Source organism: Centrocercus urophasianus, unplaced genomic scaffold (genome assembly GCF_019232065.1).
Source record: "Centrocercus urophasianus isolate 14NV4802_14NV808 unplaced genomic scaffold, USGS_Curo_1.0 seq_11, whole genome shotgun sequence".
NCBI classification, from domain to species: Eukaryota; Metazoa; Chordata; class Aves; order Galliformes; family Phasianidae; genus Centrocercus; species Centrocercus urophasianus.
This window is the reverse complement of record NW_024884253.1, coordinates 20,628,339-20,645,195: the sequence shown is the minus strand read 5'-3', so window position 1 is coordinate 20,645,195 and position 16,857 is coordinate 20,628,339. Positions and strand designations below refer to the sequence as shown.

Below are 16,857 nucleotides of genomic sequence, written 5' to 3'. Positions count from 1 at the left end.
GGTGGATGCATGGGAATTTAATTAGTTGTGGAACAATATTCTAGCAGTTACATTCTATCTGCTCTTTAGGAATTTACACCTAAAACATACATCTACCTGTTTTTGGAAATAACTACATAAGTGAGCGACAGTGCTAAGCAGGAAGCATTCCTGCATGATACCAGAAGAAAGAAGCTACAAGAGATTTACTGATACTGCAAAAAACTGAAAGAAAGGGAGGGGAAAGGAGGCCAGGAGGGAAGTGTACTTGGCCGCTGTTCAGTAGAAACTGCTGCTGAGCTCAAGTGTCTCGTCTGTGTTGAATTACATTTTGCAGCAAAATATATAATGATTTATCTCTTGGTTGTATGTATGTGGTTTCAATAATGATACAAAGGGAAGCTATGAATTACACAGTGCTCTCTGAATTTATGAATCACTGCTTCAGTCCATTAAAATTATTTCAAACATCCTTATATCCAACCAAGCTCTTAAGCTGGTGCGTATGTAACTTCAGGGCTCTAGAGCATTGTCAGGTTAACTGTACAGGTTTAAATTTTAGACACAACTAAGAGCAGAAAATACATGATGAAAGTGAGTGCACTCTGTAATGCTTCTGTGAAGTGCAGAAAAGATTTTTGTTTAGTTTTGGTGGAGTTCATTGTACATTTATATGCTGAGGGCTGTCCAGAGATCTCTAAATCCTGCTCATGTAGGCTACTGAACCACACAATAACTGCTGTAGAAATCTTATTTACAGCCTCACCATAAGTGTGTTCATGTTATTTTTCCATATAGATATAATTCTTCCAAGTTTTTTTTTTATCCTCACGGATGTTAAGTGGTCATTGCAAGGGAAGCCTGCATTACAGTTGGAGTCAGGATAATGTCATGACAATTGCAACATGTTTTTGACATGAGATGCTGGTATTTGAGGAGATTAAATCTTTTTCATGCAGTAGATAAAGACTGGAAACAGTTGCAAATGGCATCTTTTGAATTATCATATATTTAGCTTAAATGTAACTGAAATCCTTTTCTAATTAAGAGTTAACCAAACTTTTATAAGGTTACAAAGTAATCAAGTTCTTATCAGTTTAGACTTCCATTGATGGAAACATAAAATTGCCTCATATACATAGACATATCTATATAGATATAGATAAATCTATATATAATATAGAAAGAAAAGAGAGATCAAAGCGTTTTATAGTCTGAAATCACCAGTTTCTTCCCTCTGAGATGTTTAGGTGCAGTCATTGTGCTATAATGGAGAATTAGCAATTGCTTGCTTTGATTTCAGGCAGTGATAGCTGAGAGGTCTCTCATGGCCTTTATGCCAAGGCTTTGCACTTCAGTTTTCATTTTAACATCTCAGCTATCAGCCTCTTCCCTGCAATAGCTGATGTCCTTAACCTGCCTGGCTGGGTGTTAAGCACTAGCAGGAGTTGCACCTGTCCAGATTCCCCCACTTTCTTAGTCTTCTGTGTTTTCCTGGCAGTAAAAGACCCTTACTCTGTAGCTCAGAAGCTTGATAATCTGACTTTCACTAAGGCTGTGCCTCCCCAACCCTTAGTAGGGGACCTGGAGGATGAGAAGCAAGATGTGAGTGGGGCTGTTTCCCTGCCAAGTCAGTTGTTCCCTGCAGAAGCTGTTACTCCTTAAGCAAGCCCAGCTTGTGGGGGACTTCTGGGACTGCAACAGACTTCAGGGATTTGTGTCCTGTTCTGGATACACTTCTTTGCAGCCAGATGTTACAGAGATCAGAAAGTTTGGGTTTTGATTTGGGTTAGCAGTTTCTAGCCACATTACACTGTTACGCTTGCCAGCTGTTGTATTTAGATTTCATTATTAATTTTAAAGTCTTGCATCAAAATAGCATTCGCATTTCAGCCACTTTAAGTGCAGTTCAGTAATTAATGTTATATATGATATCATATATCTAGCAGCACAAGTAATTTTCTACTTGTCCATTGCAAAAGTATGATGTAGATGTATTTCCTTTGCATAATAATTACCTGTAACAAAGCCTGTGTATTTCTCTCTTTTCTTTCTTTTTTCTTCTTTCTCCTTCTTTCTCCCTTTTCTTTTCTGTTGTCTCATTTTCTTATGCTCTTTTTTTCCTTTTTTTCCTTTTCCTTTGTTGTTTTTTTTTTTGAAGTGACTTGCAAGTTTTCCACATGGAGGAAAGAATATCTCTTGCTACAAAGATAACTGAGTTATGTACCAAACTGAAGATGTTCTGTTTGTGAACCAATTTGGGTTCTTTGCAAGAACCCCCACCAGTTACTGAGAAATGCAGCTTCTGTGAAAAAGAATTAACTTCTCTTAACACGTGCTAAGTAAAATGACAAGCTCCATTTTATATGTGTATTCTCAGAGGGCTCAAAGCCTCCTCTTGAGTATTTTATCTTAAGGAAGACTAGGCTGAAAAAAAGAATACAAACACTGAATGTTCAAAAGTGTGGTGTTTTTGGCTTCCTTGTAACAATTAAAAAAAGCAAAAATGCAAGATTACGTGGAAAATCTTGGAAACGGTATTTTTATCACCTAAGGGACAACTCTCTTTATAAGGGTGAGTGGATAATCAGGCAGCATTAGGTAAACAGATGTGCTCTTTAGATCGCTTTGAAATCTAAAGGTTTTCTACCTACTTAAGTACTGCTGAACTGATAGAACTACAGTGTGCCACTGGGTATGATGTCCCAAGTGTTTATGGGGGCAGTGGGAGATGGTATATGGCAGTACCCCACGGTGCTGTTTCTGAAACTATTCTGGGAAAGAGTATAGTACTTACACTGTTACCAATGGATAGAAATATGTGGTTTCAAGTCAGCTGATCAGTGAGTAATGTTGAGGTTGCTAACAGCTTTCCCTATAAACAAAGACGTGAGTGGCTTTAAAAAAAAAAAGTACGGATAGGAGTTTTTAAAACATTGTGCTAATGTTGTGAAAGGAAAAGAGTTCAAACTCTTTGGTCATTTTGTTTCATTCCTGCTTTCTACACTCCTGCTAACAGTTGTTTACTTTTTCTACCTGTTCCTTTTCTAATAAGTTCTGTGTCCCTCAAACAGTGTCTGAGACAAGATAGAGGTTTCAGTTATTCAAGGAGAAAGAGAATGCTCTATCCCTCTGTCCTGGTGTTCCCCTGCCTGCAAGAGAAAGCAACCCCACACCCCCATCCCCAGTCCTCCTGACTATGAAAGCAGAGAACCAGCAGTGTCCATCGCAGAGCAGATGAAATGTCTGAGAAGAACTGAGAAAGTTGGCAGCATCCCAGCAGCTGGGGTGTTGCACCAGACACGGCACCAATCTCAGTAAAGAAATGGAGAAGTATTAGGAGTCACTTTGGGACCCTGGGATTAGATGAAATCTTATAGCAGTAATGACCTTGTTATTTTGGAATAGGTGACGGGGAAATAACAGAAATAGTGAACAAAGGCACCTCCTGATGTGACGAGTAATGGAGCACTTGCATGTAGGGGAAATGGAAATTTGTGGAGAAGAGCCTACTGCTGTACAGTTCTCCCAGAAATTCTGGAAGTTCAAAAAAGATTTTGTCAGAGTCAATAACGAGATGTCTTGAGGCTGTGTTTTATCTGGAGAGTGCTCCCAGATGAAGAAATTTGTAAAGAGGAGTGGGTGAACTGCCAAACTCGTAATGAATCTTTGGGATAGGGCCAGAGGCCTGTGAGTTTGGGAAACAGCTCAGATTAAGAATGGGGTCAGGGAGTATGAGAGCAGGTTTTGGACTCAGGGTCTGTTCTGGAAGGAAGTGGAGTCATCTGAACAACCAAGTGCAAGACATACACGTGCCAGATGAGGGGGTCCTCAGCAGTTCCTAACACCAACTTCATACGGTTAGTTATGATCATATCTGAAACCCACCATGGAGAAAAGTTATAGAAGTAACTTGCAAAAGATATCTCACTAGAGTTAGGAAGTGTTTGGAATTATTGGTATTTTTCATTTATTCCTGGCAGCAGCCACAAAATGTGTTTTCCAAACAGGCACAGTATTTACTTCTGTGTACTTTGTGCCTGGACCTTATAAATGAAGCTGCTACAGTTTCCCAAAAGGTATGTAAGCAGTATGTACACACGTCTTTCTTCCCATCAGAGTGCTTTACTCTTGATAGATTTATGAAAGAATTGTAAATTTGGGTATTGCTAACATTATATGATTGTACAACAAGAAGGTCAAACCTTCTTGTTGAACTGAGAAATCTTTTGGAAATATCTGAGTACCTGTCAAACCCAGTCCTTCTGGCTGGATGTTTAGCCAGGGAAAACCAGAATTCTGGAATTCTAAGAATACTGAATACCAACAAGTTCATGATTACAACAAACTTGCTAAGAATCATACCAAAGTAAATGAAGAATAAAGTTGTAAAGAAAAGAAAGGCAAGCAAGACTGGGAGAAAATGAAATAATAAAATGGCAAAGAAGAAGTATTTAGGAAGTATTACTTTTTAGAAAGGGTGGTCAGGCACTGGAATGGACTGCCCAGGGAGGTGGTGGAGTCACCGAGCCTGGGGGTGTTCAAGGAAAAGGCTGGATGTTGTGTTGAGGGACATGGTTTAGTGGGAGCTATTGGGAATAGGTGAACGGTTGGACTGGGTGATCTTTTGGGTCTTTTCCAACCTTGGTGATTCTATGATTCTAAGAGAAATACAGAAAGAAGTTTTATAATATACTGGCTGGGTGCATAGTTATCTCCTCTTTCATTTAAGTGAAGACCTTTGTTCTGTTATTCAGACAAAGATAAAAGTCTAAAAATAATTGTGGTGTTATTGCTGGCAATCTCACACACCGTGTAGGTTTTGTATTTCTTAGCTCACTCTGCAGTGATGTAGATACAATACATTGAGTCTTAAAATTGTCATTAATGCATTGCCTACTTAGGCAATAACTTTTCCATGATCTCATTTTTTCTTAACTGATCTCATCTTTCCTTTTTGCTTAAGTTGTCTTAATTTATAACAAAAGTCTTCGTGGGACAAGTATTTTGTTATAACTCAGTTTTTTATTATCTAAATATCTTAAAATTGCTGTAGTACTTAAGAAATGGAGCTAACCTCCTTTTGCTTTGCGTGCAAACTGTCTTTAACAGTTATCTATCTCATTATCAAATAGGTTTTATCCATATTACAAAATGCGTTATAGCATCATGCAGATACAGGACAATAGGAAATAAGTAATTCCATTCTAACCAAACTTTTTGAGGGATTTGGCCTGCAAAAAACTTTTAAAAAATCATAATCTAAAAGTTGGGTTCTTTGAATATGTTCAGCTTGAATATCCTAAAATGGAAATGTTTGATGAATAAAATAGCACTGGGGACATTCCTGGGCATTGGGAATCCACTGTTATTGTTTAATTGCTAGAGCAGACTCTGGCACATGTTGATTGGCACCCCCCAAACAATTCCCATGTGTGATGCAAAGGTTATGGGGGATCAGGGCTTATTCCCAGGAGGCGTAGTGCTGTAGTGGGAAAGTGAATTTAATGCTGTGAGTGCAGCTTAATGTGTATCATAGGCTGCTCTCTGGCACTGAGACCAGTGAGATAACACAGCCTGCATTGATACTATTGACTGATGGATACTAAGCTTGCAGAGTGCTTGCATCCATATTGCCTGTTAGGATGGGACCCTGGCTCATGCTTATTCCCACATCATGCCTGAGTATTATTTGAAAAAATGTTAATCTCCCAGGCAAAACAGTACCAGGAACCATTCTAATCTTTCCGCAGCATAGAAGATTCAGTTCCTATGCCCAGGAATACTCCCTCCTACTGGAGTGGATCCCAGCTGGATTCATTAAGTGAGAACCATTGTTCATTTTGCAGAGATGGTATGACAGCAACTCATTTCTAGACAAACTGGATATTGAGTGGAGAAGAACACATTTACTCTTGACCTGGCCTTGAAGTTTTGGATAATATAATTCACACTTTCAGGGCTTTTGCTTTATTTATTTATTTATTTTTAAAACTTTTCTATGGTCAACTCAAAATCTTTGCTGACTTTGGTGTTGGTTTCTGGATGAGTAGCTCATTTCAATGAATGTGTCACTTTTCATAAGTAGAGTAGAAAGGCGTTTCATTGGGATTTGAAGACGTTTGCCAAAGTTGTAAAAAAAGTTTTTGTTTAAACATAAGAACTGGTAGGAGGAAGAGATTATGGTTTACAGGGCAAGTGTAAATCTGTGAAACTTCTTAAAAGTAGCATGGAAAGTTTGTCTGAGGGGGTTAGTGTTCATCTGTTAGCCCTTACTGATTGCCACTCCTCAAAGTACCATCCAGCTGGAGTTTTGCTTGGTGAAAGATTTACACTGAGTTTTATGGAACCTGGGTTGACTGAATCGCCATTAATAATTATAAGGTTATTAAGAATATCCAAAACAAGACAGAGACTTTAAAGATTTTTTTTATTTTGAAATGTTTGACGTTTCTATAGGTGAGATTTTTCTAGCAGAAGTAATTCAGAAATATACAAGGACTGCTTTGAAAGTAATACTGCCTACCCACAATATCTGAGGCAGGTGTTGGTATGGCATTAGAGGCTGCATCTTCCCTCCAGTATTCCGTTCCGTGTTGTTGCTGTGTGGTGGAATTGTGTCTGACGTGGAAGAGTGTGTGAAGTAAAGGTGTGTGATGGAATTCCTCTTTGCAAAAAAAAATTGCACTCATTGACATTTATTGCCATTTGCTGAACATTTATTGAGAAGATCAAAAAGTTGATGTGGGCACACTGAGGCAGTGGGCAGTGTGTTTCAGCAGTGGTGACAGCAGTGTGAAAGACAAGCCATATTCTGGATGGCCATGTACAGCTGTCATACCACTAAATGAAGTTCGTCTTGATCAGCTCATCTGCACAGATAGGCTAGTGGTCATGTCTATGATGAAAAACAGTGCTTTGTAGCTGAGACTTTGCTCTATTAGACTGTGTTATTGTGCTGTTTGCTTCTGTTGTAGTTTCCATGGAACTAAATAGGAGGCATTACTTTCAAAGTAACCCACTTACTATATTTTTCTGCATAAGTAATTTAGCAAAATGGGCTTTATTTCTTGTAGCACTGTCCAGTAATGCTATCCAGATTTCTTCCCTCCCTTTTTCATAGGCTACTTCAAAATAAGAAATTGAGTTTCCTCAGGCTGGGATCCAAATCTATACATTCAAATAAAAAATCCTCCCTGAAATTCAAAAGCATTCAACAGGAAGGCTCTCATTTTTATGGAAAGTAAAATAGCAGTGATTTTACCCTTCTCCCTATCCTGTCTTTCCCTTCGTAAACACTTAGACTTCTTTCTGTAATTAACTTTTTCACCCTGTCCTGCTCGCTTAAATGTTATTTCAGTGTTATCTTTACATTACAATTGTTCTGGAATATTAGTAAGAGTAATTAATAGTTACACAATTACAAACACAATTGTGTATAGATACACAATTGACCTCATAAGTTGGAAGATAGCGGTGAGGATATCTGTATTCCATTAGAACTGGAGTTTTATTCTGCTCAGTTTGGCTTGCACTCAACATGCTCTGATTTTGAAAGACCAAGCAACTTAAGCATATTCCTACGCTTATGAATAAAGCCATACTTTAGACTGCACATGAATAAACCCAGGCGGTCATTTTTATTGTCAGCAAAGAGCATTTTTATTCCATGCCCACAGACTTTCTTGGTAATCCATGAAAGAGGCTTCTGAGTTAGCAAGTGAAAATAGGCATCCTTCTCACCCCTTTCCTTGGCAGGGATACATGGTTAGCATTCATCAGCAGTCACAAGCAAGTAAAGGCTTGTCTGAAGACAGATGCTGCTCCAGTCGAGTCTTTGATTGGCCCACTTGTGCTGTATGACATGACCTTTAATTATACAATCAAACAACTACTTTTTCCACAGGGCATTTGCCTGATTCAATGCCCTGTTGGATAAGAGTGCTCTGGGAACTTGAGTTGCACAGAAAGGGAGGTTTCTGGTTAGAGTTATCTCAGCTAAGCGAGGGGAGATTTCTTCTGTAGTTTGATGAGGATTCTAGCTACCTTTAATTGTTCTATTAAACTTCAGTTGATTTCTCATCACCAGCATCCTATTAAGTCCTTCAGATTCCTTTTGAACTTTTCCCATACACAGCCTTCTGTAGCAAGGTTCAGAGCTCACATCCCCCTGCTTGCTTCAAGCCTACCTATGCTGACTTTCTGCATAGGCAAAATGAGCAAATGGTTAATCCTTATCTGTTCTCATGTGCATGTGTCTGCACTGCAATCTGAGCAGGAGTCAGTGAGTGTACCCAGGGCTTTTGAAAGCTTGTAGCATGCCCAGAAGGCAGCCACGATTGTTGTTACCTGCGATAGTTTGGTCTGACTGCTTATGCAGTTTTCAGATACAGCCATACACTGTGGTATTTCTGGCTCTTGGAAAAAAGAAAAAAAGGCAATGTTGACAACTGAAAGAGAAAATGACAGGAAGTGTATGGGCGGTCTTTTTTTCCAAAATGAATGCCATTGTAGAAAAGTGGATTTTATCTCTGATGCAGCCCCAGAATTTGTGTGTGACACTGAGCTAGTCCAGTAGACTACGCTTTTCCCAGATGGCCATTAATTATGTGTTTGAAATCATGGGGTATGATTTGCAGAAGTGCTGAGCACTCACAGCTGCAGTTGACGTCACTGAGAGCTGTACTTTGTACATGCAAAGTGCTCTTTAATGCCAAGTTCCATGAAAAATCAGTTCCTTTGTATCTCAGTCACTCCAATTAGCAGATACTTTTGACCTGTATTTCTCTGTGGCTGTTTCCTTGTTTGAAAGGAAGACTAGTACTACGTGCTATCTGATTAGGATTTCTGAATTCTCAGGCCCTACAACAAAAAGCATAAAGGTGCAGCCCACTAAAATAATAGCTATGTTATTCAGAGGGGATTTCCATCATGTGTGGGGTATGAGTTCAAAATCTCAACAGTGCCCATCCTGAGCACTAATCTCACAAAAAAACTAATCTACTGATCGTGTAACAGGCAGATACTGTCATTAACCAGAAACCACATTTGGATTACCCAAGTAGCATTAGTTATAGCATTTCCTGTTTTTTTTTTTTTCCTGTATCTTTCCAACTCCTGGCAGGGTATTATCTTAGCATCTTTCCCAGAATCATAGAATGACTTGTGTTGGAAGAGACCTCAAGGATTATCAGGTTCCAACCCCCTGGCTGCACGTTGCCAACTGCTAGGTCAAATACTTGATCGGGTTGCCCAGGACCCCACCTGGCTTTGAACACCTCTAGGGATGGGGCATCCACAACATTTCTGGGCAGTGTATTTCAGCACCTCGTCACCCTCTCAGTGAAATACTTCCCCCTGACATCTAACATAAATGTTCCCTCCTGTAGTTTAAAACCCTTTCCCCTGTCCTGTTGTTATCTACCCATGTAAAAAGTTGATTTCCCTCTTGTTTATAATGCCCCTTTAAATATTGGAGGGCCATCATGAGGTCTCCTCGTAGCTTTTTCTCCAGTGCTCTCTCAGCCTGTTTTCATAGGAGAGGTGTGCCAGCCCTATGATCATCTTTCTGGCCCTCCTCTGGGCCCTCCTGAAAAACTCAGTATCTTTCCAGTGCTAGGGCCTCCAGACCTGTACTCAGTACTTCAGATGGAGCCTCATAAGGGCAGAGTAGAGAGGGACAATTTTTGACACTTCAGGTCAAAGCAATCCGATCTGCATTTGAAAATTCTTGTATTTTTGTTTCATTTTGTCTTCTAGAAAATACTTGCAACAACAAACGTCTGGACCTTGTCTTCATCATTGATAGCTCTCGCAGTGTACGTCCATATGACTTTGAAAAAGTGAAAGAGTTCATTTTAACAATCTTGCAGTTCCTGGACATCAGTCCTGATGCCACTCGAGTAGGCCTGATTCAGTATGGCAGCACTGTCAAACATGAGTTCTCACTGAAGACGTTCAGAAGGACACAGGAGATTGAGAGAGCAGTGAGGAGAATGATGCACCTGGCGACCGGCACCATGACCGGCCTGGCTATCCAGTATGCTGTGAACATTGCGTTTTCAGAGTCAGAAGGGGCTCGACCTTTGAACCAAAATGTGCCTCGCATTATCATGATAGTGACAGATGGGAGACCACAGGATCCGGTGGCAGAAATTGCTGCTAAAGCTCGCAACTCTGGAATTCTGATTTTTGCCATTGGAGTGGGAAGAGTGGATATGAACACACTCAAGTCCATTGGGAGTGAGCCACACGAAGAGCACATCTTTCTAGTTGCTAATTTCAGTCAGATTGAAACGCTGACCTCCGTCTTCCAGACTAAACTTTGTGGTAAGGTTTTTATATATTGGTTTGAATGCATAGATGAAAGTAAAACATGGGGAAAAAAAAAGTCATGTATGGTCATTAGTTTTTTTTTAATATGGAACCTAATCTGTTAGAAAATGTACATTGGAAAAAAAAAAGGGGAAACTAGCTAAACAGTATTCAGAACAACAATGATACATATGGGGAAAAGCTCATTCTACTGCTCGGTGCCATAAAATATTATTCCTAGTGATCATAAGCAGCAAGGCAAACACATACACATGATTTTCCTATTCATTGCTGTTTTAGATAAGCTGTTTAATTTACTGATTTTAAAAGTGATTTCCTTTAGTAGTGAAACTTCAGACTGATAAAAGTTACTGTTGGTTGTTGGCTATTAAAAAGATTCTGTGGTATTCCTCACCCAAATCTGTATTAACTAAATACAAACAATTATCTCGTAGAATGCCTTGTGACTGGAAGAGGCGTAACTATACAATTATGTGATAGTATTTGTATTCTATCCATTTTAAATACAGAAAGTTAGGAAAAGCCGTTACCATGATTTTTATTCATTCCATAAAGTAAATAATATTTTAATGGACATCAATTTACAATAGAGAAATCATTTCCATCTGTAATTCCCAGATAAAAAAATACCCTTTACAAATACAGTGTCACGCATAACTTATTTTACTCCAGTCTGGGTACTTAATATAATTTTAGTTTTTCCTGATGTAAGTTTGAAGGATCTTCATAGAGATTTGGCATGAAAGTGAAGTATTTACAGCAGAGTCCAGAAAATGAATACATGATGATATTGAATGCTCAATCTCTAGGGATGCTTTTGCCAGGAAAGAACTGAGGCTTATTGTCAAGATAGCCTGGAGAATTTTCATTACGTGGTATTTTCCAGAATTGTTTCAAAGAGCAACAGAACTCCAGCTGAAGTGCATCAGCACAAGACACCATCACAGACAATCATCACATCATTGATTTTTTTTCCTGTTTTTAACTTGCCATATTATTTTCTGGCATAATGTACATTTAAAAAAACAACAAAGAAAGCAAACTAAGCATGAATTGAGAGCTTAAATGGAACAGATAGCAAATGATATAAAATTCAATTTTATTGGATTTTTAATAGCATTTTAGAAACAAAGCCAGTACAAGTACTATTTATTCCTTTTTTTTTTCCCTGACTAAGCAGTGCCCAGTAAATGTATTAAAGTTTTGTAGATCACCTTTAATCCAAATAGACATGATCCTCAATAAAACCATTCACCCTGCAGATGGAGGAGTATGGAGGTCACAAGGATTGCTGCTGCCTCCCTTTCTAAGGGAATGCCTCCACAACATTTGCTGTTTCAAGAGCTGAAGGTGAGATACAAAACAACCACTCACAAATCCAAGTTCAACAAAGAACTTAAGGTGCCAGCATTCTGTGGATTTCAACTTAAAGGACTACATCATGTTAGATAGGATCTGTAATGTTTTGTTGAGTGTGGGCTGTGAAGAGCGTTCAGTTTGCTGAATTTCATAGAATCATAGAATACCCCAAGTTGGAAGGAACGCACAAGGACTGTGAAGTCCATCTCTTTGCTTCACACAGCTCCACCCAGAGTTCAAACGTTTGACTAAAAGGAGAGTGTTGTCCAAACATTTCATGAACTCCAGCAGCTCAGGACTGGCCCTGCTGCCCTGGGAAGCTTGTTTCAGTGTCCACCTCCCTCTGGTGAAGAAACTTTTCCCACCATTTAACCCGCCCCTCCCCTGACGCAGCTCCATGCCGTTCCCTCGGACCCTGTCGCTGTCACACGGAGCACAGCTCAGCGCTGCCCCTCCGCTCCCTGTGAGGAGCTGCAGGCCTCCCTTCAGCTCCTCAAGGTGCTGTGGGTTGCACAAACCAAGGGACCTCAGCGCTCCTTGTATGTCTTGCCTTCCCTATCTTCACTGCCCTCCTTTGGGTGCTCTCTATTGGTTTTATGTCCTTTTTGTATCTTGGTGCTCAAATCCGCGCCCAGTGCTCGAGATGAGGCTGCGCAGCACAGAGCAGAGTGGAACAAGTCCTCCCCTCCCCTGCTGGCAGTGCTTGGCTGTTGCACTGCAGGGTACAGTTGGCCCTTTAGGCTGCTGGGGCACACTGCTGACTAGATTCAGCTTGCTGTTAAGAGAAAATTGTACCTTGGACAGCTTGGTTCTTTCCTGAATCAATTCAAGGCACCCCTATGGTGGCAATCTGCCTGGCTTCATGCCTTGGGAAAAGAACTGGACTCTTCAGTTGTGTTTGGACTGTCCTTATGTCTATGTATTCATGGTTCTTATGAAGTTAAGAGAATAATTTTGCCAAATGATGAAGCTGTGTGGGCAAGGTAAAAAGTAAAATGAATTAGCCATAGTTACCCTATGGATATCAGGGATTTCCCAGTCCTTAGCAATTAAATTCTCAGAAGAATCCATTTAAACTGTGTGAGCTTTCCCTGTGGTTTCTGCATCTGGCTTCTAAAGGTTCAGTGGCGCCAGATACAATAGTTCAGGCCAGGGCATCCCATGGACCTCTTTCTATTGCCAGTCAGCAAGGTAAATTAGGAAGAAGCAATGTCTTGGGAAATCTGAAGCAAGAGGAGTGAGATGAGATGAAAACTTAGAAAGGAAATGGAATTAGAGATAGAATCCAGGAAAGCAGATGGAGATTAAATAGAAGAAGAGCGAGAAAGACAAAGAAGTTGGGCTGGAGCAGTCAGAAGCAAGTAGTCTTTTTTATCCTCCTGACATAGAGTGTGGTGTCATCCTTATTTTATGCTTGAGGAACAAAACCACAGAATCAGGGCTAAAACTGTCAGCATCGTCCACTATAAAACTTTGAGTGCACTCAATGGTCTGATTTTCTGGAGCACTTTTAGCATGGTGGAGTATATCAGCCACAACTCTACACCCATTACTTGCAGCTGAGAGCCCTGCATTCTTGCAAATCTAGTTGCAAGTATTTCTAGCTGAAAGCACAGTGTGTGAACATTGATGTGTCCTTGAAGATACTGATATTATTGACTTGTCTCAAGTCAAATAGGGAACCTGTGGCAAAGGTGGGGATAAAACCTAATTCAGAAGGCTGACATTCAAATTCCAAAACCATACAATTCTTTCTATTATTTCAGTCTCTTGTTTTGTCCACCAGACAAACAACAAGTTCCTACAAGAAGTCAGGCAGAAGTTGAGCATACAACAGCCTCTTTCAGCACAGAAAAAAAATAAATAATTGATATGTGAAGTTGGTAACAAGTAGCAACGATATATTCTCAGAGTGAACTCAGTTGCTCAGGGTGCTTTTTTTTTTTTCCTCCACTGTATAAGATTTGATAGTGGAGGTCTGAATGTTTTTTGGAGGATTATTCTTGGAGGAATATTATGGATTAATATGGTGAGATTTTTTTATATGTAAACTGTTGACATTTTTTTTTTTTTGTCATATTTTAAGTGCCTCTTTGGTCATAACAAACTGTACCTGATGTTGCAAACTAGTGAAATATAGCCAGCATGAAACTTATGTTTAGAAAGTATCAGAGATCATGAACTTTACTTTTAGAAAGACAGAAGAATGAATAGACCAGTAATACCAGCAGGTGTGCATTCACAAAGATAAAATCACTTGTTTTGTTATGGCAGACAATGAGTTCAAATAAGCTGTTTAAGAGATTTGGGAATTGTGGTTTCTGTATTAGCAATAAATGCATAACTTTGGTAACTGTTCCAAAGACTCAATAAATAGTATGTATTGTAAAAACACTATTTTTTTTTTCCGCAGATGTTTCATGCCTATTACATGTGAAGTTATTTATTAGGCTTTTATGGTGGCTGCTAGAAAATTACTGTTGAATATCTATTCCATAAATTTTGATGTTTGCCAGCCTAGCAGTATAATGAGCACATTGGTCCCTAATTGTCCTTGAGAAAAAAACAGATTATTTTCCATACATTATTCTCTGAGAACAATTCACCTGTATATTATAGGAGTGACATACCAACAGTGCTCTAGTGGAAGAAAAAAGTCAATGAGATTCATTACTTCCCCACAGAAAATCTGATACGGGAAAAAATAATAGCTAGGTAATGAATTTGGCAGAATAGACCTGCTTTTTTTTTTCTTCCTGTCACAGTCTGTTGCATTTTACTATTTGCTATTAGAGACATAAAATATGAGCAGATTACAAAAAAAATAGGCTCAGGAACAGTTATACTCTAGAGTGTAGCTCAGCTCAGCTTCCTCTTATTGAGTTTCAGAGATGCTTTACTTCACTGTAGTCATATCTTGTCCAGACATTCCTCAAAATTAATAAACTGGCAAACAAGATTCTTCATCAGGTATTTTTTTTCCAATCAATCATTCTTTCTTAGTGTTGAGCTGTGGGTACTTCATTCAGGAAATTAAATGTTCTCTAGAACAATTTGTAATTAAATTACACTTATTTCTAAATTTGAATGTGGTGCCTGTTTCATTGTTTTCATGGAACCAATAAGTAATTAGTGTTTCCAGATGCTCTATTGTAATTTTTTGTTGTTTATATCTCTCTTCTGTAAGTAATTTCATGTCCAAAATGATGTCACCGTTGTCAACCAGACATTATATATAAAGTCCTATTTTTATTACAAATAAAAGTATAATTCTGTTTGGTAAGGGTTTTTTCTATACTCAACTGTAGGCTTAAGCTTCCATTTTTGTCTTGACTGTTGAAACTTAACTCAGTTTTTTTAAATGACTTCAGTAAAGTATTTTAAACCATTTGTAACAACAAATAAACAAGTCCAGTCATTAGTAACTTCTTACTTTTTTCTTTCAGTGCCCCATATGTGCAGTATAGCTGAGCATCGCTGTGATCATTTCTGCATAAATACCCCAGGCTCCTATGTATGCAGATGTAAACAAGGTTACATCCTGAACGCTGACCAGAAGACTTGCAGCAGTATGTTATCTTTCTAAACTATTCTTTCTTGTGCCACTCAAAAGCACTTAATGTCAGTGGTTTGAGTTGGGTTCATAAAGAAGATCTGAACTCATTGTGTAATTAATGGTAATCACAAAGAGTCTAAAAAGGTGAAGTTGTATTTTGTGTGTTTTTTTTAATGAAGTTCTTGCAAACCTTTGTCAAATACTTCAAGCTAAGTATCAAGCAGTAGTGCACTGTAGTTACATAAAGTTGCATTTGAGTTTTATTGATGTAATAAGTTCAAGAATTAAGCAATGATCAAAGAAAGAACTGTTCCATCATCTCGTATTAAATGATCACAACTAATTTAGTAACCTGTCTAGATACTGGTTGCTTTTCCTGAGTGGCACAGTAAGGGACAATAAACCACATACTACAAACTGGGACATAACTTGCCATTCTGGAAAGCTTTATAAACTCTGCATGAAATACAACCTTAAAATCTTTCAGAAGAGAGTTTCAAAAGTCCTTGTGCTCTCATTTGTTCTATAAAAAATTGTTTGCTTTTAAGCAATTGGCTTTAACTGTGTAATTCATAGTAACATATTTCAGTTTAATTGTGATCTTTGTAAGTAGTATTTCTTTTGTCCAGTTTGTCTTGCATCCTCATAATTAACAGCAGATTACATGAGAAAGACGTGCCAAATTTATTTCTCTATCCACAATTATTTTGAATTAATTGTGAGGTAATAAGTTTTATCACTTGTGAAAAATACACTTGTTAAAATGCAGTTCCTTACCCCACAGAACTCCATGGATTCAAAGCAAATTTGCCAAACCGATTTTAGTTGCAAGAATTATTTTGAAAAATGTCTTTTGAAAGAGATGAGAAAGCCATCATGGTGAGGGCAAAGGATGTCCCCCTCGCAATACGTGATTTAGAGATGAGAGGAAGGATGCAAGCTCAGATCCTGCCCTTGTATCTCAACATCTTAATCAAGTAGTTTGGAATTAAGGGGTTCTTTGTCTCCTTTGTGATGACTGAAACAATGGGAATATGTCAGTGTCTGAGAGGACTCCGCAGGTTGACTATTAGACTTTTACATCTGCAGTGGGACACAGTTTTAGTCAGAGCCTCAGCAACTAGATATGGGGTCCAGAAGATGTCACTGCTGAAATTGTATGGTGAATTTTGCTGGTGTATGGAGACAAGTTCAGATTCTTTGGGTTGTAGGAGGAAATTGCTTTTGAATTGTTCACCTATTATAGTGTAGAGCCAGGGGATGAGCTAGTTTGAGGAATCATTGTTTTATTTGCCCTTCTCACCAGCATCCCTTATAAAATGTAGATATATGTCATACACAGCTGTCTGAATTATGTTTTGTGTTTTCCACAATTTATTCAACATTTATTTGTCTGTTTATTCCGGCTTTTGTTTCTTTAAGAAGAAGCAAAAAAATTAAATGTAATCTGAAATATTTCCTAATTATTGCTTGGTTTAGCAGCTGAGGCAAACAAGAATAGTGACAAGAACAGTTTTTAGACAGCCTATTCTCTATGCTTCCATGTATTTGTACTTCCAAAATGAGTGGTTGGAATCCCAAATGAAGGCTCTTCAATCATATTTCAGTAATCTTCCCTAACTACTTCT

The 16,857-nt window shown here is 38.7% G+C and overlaps 1 protein-coding gene across 5 annotated transcripts in view; it reads left to right on the top strand.

Annotated features, from left to right (window-relative positions):
• Positions 1–16,857, top strand: part of MATN2 (matrilin 2) — a 77,293-nt gene that overhangs the window by 21,429 nt on the left and 39,007 nt on the right. For all 5 annotated transcript variants that reach the window (XM_042839659.1, XM_042839658.1, XM_042839661.1 and 2 more), the window contains exons 3-4: positions 9,739–10,308; positions 15,120–15,242. In XM_042839659.1, coding sequence (XP_042695593.1) covers positions 9,739–10,308; positions 15,120–15,242 — 693 coding nt within the window. The remainder of the gene's footprint in view (positions 1–9,738; positions 10,309–15,119; positions 15,243–16,857) is intronic.